General features: G+C 38.9%; 1 protein-coding gene across 1 annotated transcript in view; it reads left to right on the top strand.

Moving 5' to 3' along the window:
* LOC135475253 (caspase-3-like) overlaps positions 1 to 12,646 on the top strand; it is a 41,308-nt gene that overhangs the window by 11,614 nt on the left and 17,048 nt on the right. Inside the window, exon 2 of the mRNA XM_064755090.1 lies at positions 4,474 to 4,534. Within this exon, the coding sequence (XP_064611160.1) occupies positions 4,474 to 4,534 (61 nt within the window). The remainder of the gene's footprint in view (positions 1 to 4,473; positions 4,535 to 12,646) is intronic.

The raw sequence follows: 12,646 nt of genomic DNA, 5'->3' as shown, positions 1-12,646 counted from the left end.
AGCAACACATGCTCATTAACTCTGCCTTCATTTATAGACACACTCTGCCTTATTTGATGTCTGCTTACATTTGAAAGAAGTCAATGCGTATATACAGGAATTATTTTTTTCAATATGTATACAGTTGTCATTGGAGGAATAGCATTGTGAATAGCTTGTTTGTTTGGGTCAGTTGTGTAAGATTTTTTTGTTTGGGTCTGCTAGTCCCACAGTTTTCACATCACCTTTTTGAAACTTGGTGGGAAAGATAAACATGATTTGGACATACACACTTTAATTATAAATTAGTTTGCATTTTTGTTTGCATTTTTGTCCAAATTATCAGGTTTTGGACTTACCCGTTTTATCCAAGCCATTAATATGGTAGGACAGGGTAAGGTTTTTCGTTTGGGTCAGCTTTTGCTACAGTTTTTACACCATCTTGCTGAAATTGGGTGGGAACAATGGGCATAAAGTAATGGGAACAAAAACTTCATAAAGTAAATAATTAGGTGTTTTGTATTTGTATCAGATTATCAGGTTTTTGACAGTTTATCTTAGCCAGTGCTAAGTTTTGGTGGCCAGGGTAAGGTTTCATATTTGAGTCAGATAATCCTACAGTTATCACATCATTTTTATGAAACTTGGTGGAAATGATAAAGAAGATTTGGGAATTTACTCATTTTGGATATTTAGAGATATTTACATTTTTAGCTTGCCGTTAGGAAGTAAGCTTTTTTGTTGGGGTCTTGCGTTGTCAAAGTTTTCATGATATGTTCATGAATCTTCTTGGGCTTTATTTTACATTATGCTTGATTTTTCTGTGTGCACACCATGAAGACATTACCTGCTCAGTATGAATGGAAATAACCTGAAATTTAAACAGAATCCATTAATGGTGAGTTGTCAGGTTTCTCATAACCCTTGTTTGTTGAGAAGATAGATTTAACGTGTAAGTTTGGATTAGGTGAGGTATATGTAGTTTGTTTCTGAGGAGCAGATGGGTTGATGAACTAGGAGAGACATTACTGCATCATTCAAATCAATAGAATGTGTGAGATCTGTAGTATCTGAATTATAGACATGTGGATGATTCACAATACAGGAAATATCAATGCTTTCATTATGTTGTGCCACATTGGATCGTTGTATTTGTGTTTTAGATAGCAGGTTAATTATTGGTTCTACTCATAATTTTGTCTGTTTGTGATTGTGACTGTAGAATCAACAATCAACAAAAAAAGATCATCTTATGGTGATGTTTGAGCTTCTGTGGCTGAGGGGGTTAGCACGCCAGCACGGTGCAATGACCCAGGGGCCTCCCGCCAATGCGATTGCTGTAAGTTCATGTGCAGGTCATGCTGGTTTCCTCTCCAGCCGTATGTTGGAATGTCTGCCAGCAACCTGCGTATGGTCGTGGGTTTCCGGGTTTCCTCTCACCATAAAATCATGGCCTTTGTATAAGTGAAATATTTTTGAGTACGGCATAAAGCACCAATCAAATTGAAAAAAAAAATGATGATAATTATAATGTTAAAATAAAACTTGTGTATCCATGAAATTTGGTGCTTGGACAAAGAAAATACATATATTGGTATCTAATAGACAGGTGTGTTACAGTTATGGTTGTAGGGTTACCAACACGTAGTGTTGTTAGGACATGGTTACCTCATATCCTTTACTTTTGTTGTAATAAATAAGCACTGAATTTGTTTCTGGCTTATATGTAATTTTAGGAAATGCAGGAATTAGGGGCCAGTTGTGCCATTCACAATTTGAACATAAGGTATAGTACATTTCTTCAAAAATTCTTCAAGCTTTTCAACCACCACTGCAACCAATATTTTGAAACATTCTGAGAGAACTGTAGGGTAGAGAGAAGTAATTTTCACAGTTTTGTGAAGCTTGCATCTTTAGTGGCACAAACATATCATTTTCAGCATCATTTTCACAATAACTGCATGCATAAATTCCATTGAAAAAAAGTGCTTAAGAGGCTGAAAATGTTGAAGATTTACTGCAAGCCTTTTTTTTTTCTTTTTTTGTTACCAAGAAGCAGAAGAGGAAAGGTTGGTCCAGGTGGTGTCGCAGACCTAATAAAAGTAGAGGTGTTGTCTGGCAGAATTGATCAATACAAAATGCCAGAATTAGAGCCCGTGTATCTCTCAGTCCGTCACTAGCGAGTGTTTGCTCAGCACTAAAGACTGCCCTGTAATGGTGTTATGTAGTGGCCGGTGTTCAGCAATGTCTCCTCCATGTTTGATGTATGAGAAAACACTTGTTCTGATTATTTATTGACCTTAGAAGCTATGTATAAGCCAGTACAAATGTCCCATGTTTGTTAATTGAGGTAGTTCACCTCTTGAGCTTTTAGCTGTGTTCTGACTCTCTGTATGCCATCAAAAAATGGGTTTGTGACGGGGAATTTGCTACATGTACATGTATGTCAAATGCAATAAATTGAAAAAAAAAATATTCTTGATCAATCTTTCTAAAAGTGAACATGGGAGCATGCAGAGTATGAAGTGGAGGAAGGAGCGAGGACCCTGTGCAGTAATTACACTTTTCTGTTGTTTGTTTTTATCTGCAGATGATCTTGGCCAAGACGATATTACGGCCCACAAGGGTGTTCGGAACTTTAGTGAAACCTCTAAATTGCATGGTTGTTCAAATTTAAATGCACTGTTCTGGCTATTTTTTTGTAATTCCATACTGTCACATGTGTGTGTGTGTGTATAACTTTCTGATTTCTTGCCATAGTTTTGTGGACACATCAAGATAACAGAACATGCAGACATATGTTGTAGGAATCTCGGGATTGCGCAACAGCTTTGTTGTCTGCCATTATGTATTTTTGTCTTGTCATTTAGGTTGTTTTTCATTTTGCACACACCAAAGTGAAATATTTCCTTGGTTCCAGATTTTGTGGGGAATGGTCGGTGTAAGGAATCTAAAACTATAGTTGACAGTTTTAACACGTAGTTGAGATTTTTATTGTCACTCCCAGTGTTTGTTTCTCCATTTGTACTGAGCCAGATGAAACCTTATGCTTTGGTAATAATTGATGGTAGGAATCCAGTACTGACAAATGACAGCTTTGGTAAGTATTGTAGTTGAGTGCTGAACTGATATGTGAGTGTCGATAAAACCTCAGACTGCTACTGTTGGAAGATCCTTTTAAGCTGTCATCGGGTTGTCACACACTTCAGCATAATATCCACATGTATGTGTGAATCAAAGTATGGGTTTGCATTCAGTCATCAAGTAAGATGGATACATGTATGTTATGGAAGTCTTGAGCTTGCTTAAGTTTCTCACATTTAGAAACATCATTTACTTGCTAACATACTGAAAATTGGATTGCCTCTGGGCTGAAGCTTTTCACTTCTTGTGGGGTCCCTTGAAGTCTGGTTACATAAACATTTAAGTGGTCTAGATCGATTAAAGGAGTTTGAGCAGACAAAGGAGCTGTGGTGATTTGCTGGACAATAGCCCAGTGATGATGAGGCTAGCCATATTATCCGCATCACTTGGTGCACCTTCAATCATTTGGGTGCGAAACAAAGTCAGAGGCTCCAGCAGGACTTACCAGTGAGTCCAGCATCCTCTGTGGGGCTTACTAACCAGCTGTCCAATCACTGATCAATATTCAAGCTCTTGTCAACCTGGTGACAAGATGGGTTTGCTCCATCTGTTTGTGTGTCACAAGCTTCAAACCCCATCCTCATAAGGCACCACTCATAAGGCCAGGCCCAGTAGGCTGTGCGGCCAGACCAGATTACGACTTGTATGACTTGATACATAAAATAACACTTCAACCCTGTGAAGAAATTTTAACAGTCATTACAGATAAGTTGTACAGCATCCACATCTAAAAAAAAATCCTCAGTCCAAAAACTAGTAATATCACAAGTTAACACCTTGTAGAAAAAAAGATGTATCAGGCATGCACATTTGCACTCCATGAAAATGCAGCTTGATAATGACTGATTCACATTAGTGTTCCTCTATTTTATACTGTCTCTGTTTAGTTTAATTCTTGCCTTAATCTCACAGGCTCTTTGTGCACAGACAACCACAAAGCCCAGGGAGGCTTTCAAGTGTCAGTTGTGTTTCATTAAGAATACCTATTCCAGACAGCCTATATTGAATAGTGAGCCGGGTGGGTTGGAGCACTGCCCGTGGAAGACAACCAGACGCATAATTTTGGTTTCGTTTGCTTTGATCCAGACTTGTGTATACTTTCTTGTGTAAAAGTAGGCTTTTGATGTGGGATGTGTTGAAAACCACTACTCTACCAACTCAGCTACCAAGCCAGATGTCAGCCCTTCACTCCAGTTGGTATTATTTCAGTTTCAGCAAATCATGCCTACAACATGTATTAACTGAGATTGTCCATTTCTAGACATTAGATGATGCTTTTCCCATGATCTCTAATTCTTGCATCATGATATTTATGTTCTATACATTGGTTTGCTCTGCTTGTCTTCACAGTTCCACTGGACAGCAGGGATGCTGGGAAGGAGGAGACTCGGAGTGGAGGCTCGGGAAGTGGGTAGGTGGTTTACAATGCTTATTTTTTGGTAATGGATGTGGAACAATTTCACCTATTTATCATAACTTTGATTGGGTGGTCACAAGGGCATATATACATGTAGAAGTTAACAGAGACATTATTGTGATGGACTTACAAACACAAAGGGTCCTGTGTGGCACAAAGATTAGAATGCTAGCGCAGCACAATGACCCAGGCAGCGCTCACAAATGCAATCTCAGTTCAAGTTCGGCTTTTGATGGCTTCCTCTTGGATAGTATGTGGAAAGATCTTACTGCAACTGGTGGATGGTTGTGAGTTTTCCCGAGGTTTCTGTCCAGTTTCCTGATGCCATAATGCTGGCCGCTGTCTCATAAGAGAAATGTTCTTGAGTAAGGCGTGTAACTCCATTCAAGTCAAATATAAAATACAGTGGTACCTTATTTTTCGCCCACGTTATCCAGTCGACGTTGGCAGTATAGCAAGTTTGGCGGTAAGCCTACAATGACAAGGTATATCACATATAATAAATCTTAAGACAGGCATCCATAATGTATTCATGCCATGTTTTAATTGTTCTAAACCCCTCTTTATGATTTTTCATTACATAAGAAATATCAAATATGACAATCTGGACACAGAATACAGCCATGACTTTAGTGTTTTGTTTCAAGTGCTGAAGTGCAAAAACATAGGCTGAACATCGCATTATAAATTCAAGTTCAAATTACAGAGATGTAGACCATCTTCACCCTGAAAATCTTATAATGTAAAGCTGTCGAAAGACTGATGCCAAGGGGATACAGTTGTAGCTGAACATATTTTATTTTACCTTGGAATAAAGTCACTTTAATCAATTGAATGGATCATTTCATTTGAGCTTTCACCTGGCAACAATCATCTCAGTAGCAGTCAGAAGCTTTATTATCTCTGATTTTAAAGAGTTCTTTCATCACACATGGAAAAACATTTTTGCAAGAGCAAATCTGTTCAATAAGCTTGAAAAGAATACACTGCCTGAGGGAAAAAAAAAAACAAAGAAAAAGAGCAATGGCTGATGTAAACTAGTTCTGCACGGTATCAATCAAGTGCGGTGACCCATGACCTATCGTATTGGCACGTGTGAGTGTCGCATTCATGTAAGTGGCGAGACTTTAAACTGATAAGATAAATTTTAGGGAAAAATGCTTGTATGCGAAATGCCTACCCATTTCAAGTTGTGCAAAGTAATTTAAAAGAGTTTTCTGTCTTTGTACTGTCGGGCTGGATGCTACGGAACACCTAGAGGGAGTAGCTCCCAAGGTGTGAAATCCACAAAGTCAGAGCGGGTAAACCAGAAAATAATCCGGCCCCCTGTGGGTCCAGCCTGTGGATGATTTCTTTTGACAAGTTATTTGGCTTGTCTGGAAAATGTCTTTGATTGCACCATGAGTTGTGTTTTCATTTTGTTGTCCCAAATCACAGCATGCAAACAAACACATAAAAGCAAAAGTTCGTACATTTTGGCGGTAGATACAGGATCAATCCTGGGTCGAGTCACACCTAGACTTTAAAAGAGGAAGTTGGAGCTTCCTTGCGTGGTGTTCAGCATTAAGGGGATAGTGCAATGACTGGTTGACCCGTATCAGTATAATGGCTCGGGCGGGGCAGCTTACTTGCCTTCAGTAAGTCATCTCAGTGAAGCAGCATTAGATGAAACAGCGTTGGAAATCTGTTCTGCAACAAGGAAGTACATGTCGTGCACTCTAAAGACTCCTTCGTCGTCATATAACGGAAAAATTGTTAAGTACAATGTTAAACCCCAAGCACTAATTACTCACTCAATGTACATTTTGTTGTTGTTGTTTCACAGGTGATCGCACATGGCAGACTTGATTGATTGCACTTAAATTTATGTAGCTTAGGCAGTCTGTTATTTACATTTCAAACACTTAATGGAGGATACATGTCCCCCTGGAACAAACTTACTAGGATAGGTGACAAAAAGTTTGTTGGTGACAAGTGCCGTAGTTCACCCTTATACTTTATACAAGCCAGCTTTATAGGATCACTGGTGGCCATCGCTGGTGGAACAGCAAGGGCAAAACTAATGCTTTTAATACATTTTGTCCAGAAAAGATCCTGGAGGATAGTGTTAAGCAAAGGTGGCGGTAACTTATGGTAAATAACATTAGGGATTTTTTATACAATGTCCTTAGGTTGGCGATAAGTGAGGGTTGCATTAAAAACAAGGGCGTTATGGTGAGGTTTGAGTGTACATGTACATAAGGTAATAAGATTACAGGCGTAAACAAAACTCTATACAGCTGCCTTATTGGGAGGTTCAAGCCTTTCATCAAGACATTCCTACGTATGAGAAAGTCCCGTAATACTTTCCTGTTACCACTGATTATAGTTAAATGAGAGCAGTGAGCTTCTGACTGGTGACATTGCTGTACACAGTAGCTTTAGAATAATGTCAGGTCATTAGGAATTGTCATGAATGCTTTGATTCTGTTTTATAGTGCATCGTCTGCATCAATCCAGGATAGACCACTAAGCCAATGTTGTAATGACAAGGGTTTATCAAACCTTGATTTTATTTCCCATTGGCATTTTATGGTGACTGGCTTCAAATGGACAAGGATGATTTTGGTACATAAAAAATGGTTTCAGTAATCTAGATTATGGAGAGGGATTTTGATCATTTAATGCAGCTTTGGCAATTCTCATGGTTCCGTGAAGGTAATAATGACATTTATTTCATGTCTTAACCTGGATTTGGCTAATTAACCTCTGTGGTGCTCATCATGGTAAGCATAAAGCCCTGATAAGCCTCTAATTAATGACCTGTGATCGGCTCATTTCTCTGGAGTGAAAGGTTCTTGATGTGGCCAGTGACCTAGAAATACTAGTGATAGAGTGAAATAACATTAAACAGGTGATAGTTGTAGATCAATCACTCTGAGGAAACCTAAGAAAGGATTGACCTGCAAACATTCAAATCTTGTTGCATGAACTTGGGCCGAGACTATCTCTTTGATGAGAGCTCAGTTAAAGTTGGGAAGTAGACCAAATTAATTAATCTCTTATAGGGATGATAATTGTTCTACCTTAATGTTTGATCTGTGGTATTAATTAATATTGTTGGGCATGAAGCTTATACGCTTATATATATTGTGTATTTGTGCCGTACAGTTAGATGTAAGCTTTAGTTCCTGCGGGAATTTATTTGAAACTCTGTTAGCAGTGACTACCCATCATCATGCGTGCTTATAAAGTTAAAACTGAGAGATTATCTCATAAATACCCTGTGTTATGTTAGCATTCTGCATATGATTGAAGAGGAAGGCAGGATGAACCGGACTTGAAATGGCAATGACCACATTGATGAGAGGCTCATGAGTCATTGTGCTTCCCAGCTGTGTAATACGTAATTTGTAAGTGCTCATAGATTGTTCATGTACACAGATGTGTAGTGTGTCAATGCTGTCTGGTGGACTGTCCCCTCCCCTGTCACCTAGACTCACCTTGTCCGCACAGCATCAGCTGGAATGGTTCGTCAAACCTAATTAGCCAAATTTGGCGTGAAGTTTGATTATACGGCACTGCTTAACTGTAATGATGTGTCTGGCTATTTCTGGCAACCAAGCTGTCATTAATTTTACTTTGTAGATATGTGATTGCTTGATTGCTTGTTGATGTGTGCCATGTCTTCAAACCTCCACGATAAAGTGTTATCCCATTTGTTAAGTGTAAATTATTTTGAATTATAGAGATTACTTTAATGGGTATTTTCAAATCCAGACATTCTTGTCTACAGATTACATTTACAACTACAGCTGGCACCTATTGTTTACCAGAGGTGTGTGTGGTGGGGGGGGGGGATGACAATATGACAACAATAGCACTGCTGCAAAAAATGACAGTGCAGTTTCCCTCTGTTGCTAAGATGACTTTGCTGTGTCCCACTGTTACTTAAAAGACAGCACAGTACTCTTTTAAACTGTTACTAAGATGACAGTGCAGTTTCATTCGGTTACTAAAATGATTGTACTGTTCCCAAGCCCCGTCCAGATGACAGTACAGTTTCCCACCTGTTACTGTGGTGACAGTAGAGTTTCCCACCTGTTACTAAGATGACAGTACAGTTACCCTTTACAAATCACTACAACACCAGAACAGTTGCCCTGATGGCAGAGTAATTCCACCTGTCACTATAAACACTGAAATTGCATTGCTCCAGTTCTGGTGATGTCCACCTCTCATTTAGATTTCAGTGTGAATACCAAAAGTCACTGGGATGGATTTTAGGGGAGTTGACCCCTAGTCATTTAGAGTGAAGTGCTGTTACCCCAGTCATTGTGATGTCCCAAGGTATTTAGATTTCCATGCCAACATGAAGTCACTGTGATGGAGAGGGAGTTGACCCCAGTCACTAACACTGAAGTGCTGTTGCCCCATATAAAGTTGGTGATGTACCAAAGTCATGTAGAGTTTGTTATTAAAGAGTGCCTAAGGTCAGTGTGATTTCCCCGTGTGCTTTCCATCTAGTCAGAAGGCTGAAGTGCTTGGCCTGGAAATAATGTAGACTTCAGTGCATGTGGCCTTAGTCACTATGGCTACAATGAGGTTAACTTCGGCCAGAAACATATCCATGAGAGTCCTACCGAGTGGTCATTGTAGAGGTCACTTTGGAACCTGTCTGCATACAGACCAGGCCCACCCTCTGTTTGCGGGATTAAGGATGGATCAAATTCCTGTTAAACTATTGCCACTGTCTAACAGCCCTTTCAGACTGGAATCCCTGAGGGAAGGGAATCAAACCATCGATCTTGACCTGTTGCCAGTGGGGATTATCAAATCACATTGGTATGCACTTTGCAGAACTGTGCTGGCTTGACTGATGATGTCAATGATGGTGTAACATGACCAAAATGCCCCTGTCAAGACCTCTTCCAGTCCCTAGACAATCAGAGTCTTTCAGCCATACGTTCTGCCAAGGGCACACCATTCTGCCTTTCTTAATGTGTCGTAATAAAGGTTTAACACCCAATTGCTCTCATGCCATTATGCTCCGGGGAGCACCAAGGCTACCTCAGCATGTGAGTACTCCTCACCAGTAGAGCTCATCACCAGTATAATTGACGAAAGAAAGACAAATGTTTGTCCTTTTTGAGAGTTCAACATAAAAGAGTTTTGAACTAAACCAGCATGCTCTAGTGGTTCATGGTTTACATGTTCATGTTTAGAGCTTGTCACTAGTGTATATGACTGCAAGGAAATAAATATGTGTGCTTCAGACTTCAGCCTGAAGAATTTTAAACGTACCAGCAAACAGTAACATATATGTGACAGACTCTCCAAATGCTCTGCCCATGGACTCATATCAATACCTGTATCTCATTTTCCAGTTTAGTAATTCTTGGATTTTGGACTACTGCACAGGGGAAGCATGTTTTATTTTGAAATGGAGTGAATTCCAAACCATTGACAAAGAGTGTGCCAAACCCATTTTTAGGTGAAGATAAACTTGTCTAGTTGAATATGTCTTGTATAGACTTCTACAAAGCGAAATCCCTTTTGATACTGCACTAATTCAAATACAGTTTTCCATTTTTAAAGCTGTGAAGAGTTCAGGTGAACATGTTTTGTTTCTTTTAAGTTCTGTCTGGGAGAACTTTTTTTAAAATTCTGTTTAGAAAAATTTTATTTTTGAAGGTCATTGGGGTCATATATGTTATATTTTGCAATCTGCTCAAGGTTCTTGAACCACATGTGCCTCTAGTCATGTACAGAGCCCTATTCTTTTTTATAGACCTTGATCTGTTGTTTTTCAAGGTCTTTTAGTCATTTCCGTCATAGCTGCTATTACCTCATTACAGTATGTAAATACATTGTACTACCTGTGTACAGCCACTACCGGCTATTCCTGCCTACAGTACAAGTGACAACTGGTATGTTTAAATATGCTGCCATCTGTGGATGTGATCCCAGTTGTGAATTGATCCTCAATTATAGGCTTACCATTTTTCAATGTTTACCCATGTAGATTGTATAACAGACTGGTTAACCGTCGTAGTATTCAGATATAAGGGGTAGGTTGTTCAATCTCCAGCTGCTACAGTCTCAAGCTCGGATCTATATCAGCATCAGTGGTACCATAGTTCATTTTGCCTACAGTGTTCAACATCTATATTCATGCAGTCTCAGTCGCTCAGATACATTAAACTCTGTGTGGAATATATATTTAAATTGAATTTTAATCCCAAAGGCAAGATGAAATCTGCTGATAGAGTTGTTACCCCATAGTACAAGGATAAAACTGGTTATGTCAATTTTGGATCTAAAATGTATAAGGCATTGTGTGGGTATGACATCAGAATAGGTAAAGTGGCTTCCTGTGGTAATTTTTACTCTAGGGCACTTGAGTAACATCATGCGTTATAATTTCCGCTGTCATCAGCAACATGTGTTTATTGACACATGAACACTAAAACTACGTGTGCAGCATTCATGCCATGGTGGAGTGCAGCTGTCAAATAGCTGATCTGTGGCAGATAAGTCATGAGGAATCATCTCAGTTCCACATTCTCACTCCATATGGATACCTAGCTCCCTGATTGAAAGCAGTTTTCTCTCTGCCTTCAAATCATCCATGAGCTTTTTAATCAAAGGATTAAGAAGGTGCCATAGTTTTAATATCTGCATCAGTTTTGTCTGACGGTGCTTGGAAATGGGATATTCCTGTGCTATTTGGACACAGATATGTATATGCTATTTTATACTTATTTGTTCACTTTGTTTTTGATGTAAAACAGTCTGGATTTGTGTCATTTTGTTTGACATGTTCCTCCTTGTTAACATGTTCCTTTTTTGTTGGGTACTTTGATTAATTTGCATTATTATTCTGTATTGTTGGAAATCATCTACGTGTATTTGGGTTGGTCTTAAGTTGGTATAATACTACATGTACGTTGATCACAGCATCTTTCTCATTTGCTGAAAAGCCAGGTTCAATGCTGGACTGTTCATGCTGAGAAGCCTGTTGTTTAAAGGAAGAGAAAATTTAAATATCAAACAAACACCATTGAAAAGAGTATGCATTTCCTCGCAGGTGCATGGCATAAAAAAAAATTTTAATATGTACCTCAAGTTGATAAATTGTAAATAAAGTCAGCGCCAGAATCTGCAGTGGGCAACACCATTTTGCCTAAGAACTAGTCATGAAGTTTTCTATGTTAGGAAGAAACCGCCGAAGTGCAGTTCGTACATTTACGGTAGAACTCTTCTTCCCAGAAGGTAGCAAACAGTACAGTTCGTTCTCCGCTTGACGATCCGGAAACCAGAATGTTGGGCGCAGGTTCCGAGTTTACATGAACAAGCCAGCAGTTTTAACGACTCTCATTGGGTGAGAGGCAACACACCCCCAGCATAAATTACAGGGTGTTAAAGATCAAGGACGTGGTGAACTCAACGATTTATGCCAGCTTTGCGGTTTTCAGACTTCACGTGTATGGCGAGGAAAATTGCAAAATTATGCAGCAAGCACCACCAGATAGAAAAAAAGGTGCTCTTTTCAGCCTATAGTGTCATTGTTTTCAAGTTTTTTTCTCCTTTAAAAGTGCAGTAGCCTATTCAACCTTTTCAACCGGCTCTGCAACCAATGTGTTGAAACAGCCTGAGAGATATGGGGTGTAGAGAAATGATTTGCGTACTTTATGAAGTTTGGGTCTTTAATGACACAAACAAATCATATTTAGCATCATTTTCCTTTTTTTATATGCATAAATTCCACATAAAAGATGTGGAAGATGTACAGTAAACATTAAGTGGGCTTAAAACCTAATACCAGCCTTGTCCTATAAATACAAAACTAAGACATGTAAGAGTAAAGTTGATTCACGGTTTAATACTGATACACTTTTCAAAGACATACAACATACTGAAGGCTACAGAAGCTAAAGGTCTGGCTTCTTTATTATGCTCACCATTATGGAGCAATTTAAGGACTTTTCAGCTTACATGTAGTTTTGTGTAACCACTTAAATTTATCTGAGAATTTTGATACTTAAGAATTTTTCACTTAAAGTGAACTTAAAGTCAGCGATTAAATGTGAATGGTCTTTTCCAGAAATGGTCTAAAAATATCTT

Source organism: Liolophura sinensis, chromosome 1 (assembly GCF_032854445.1).
Source record: "Liolophura sinensis isolate JHLJ2023 chromosome 1, CUHK_Ljap_v2, whole genome shotgun sequence".
Taxonomy (NCBI): domain Eukaryota; kingdom Metazoa; phylum Mollusca; class Polyplacophora; order Chitonida; family Chitonidae; genus Liolophura; species Liolophura sinensis.
The sequence above is the reverse complement of the archived record's forward strand: the minus strand, read 5'-3'. Positions and strand labels throughout refer to the sequence as shown.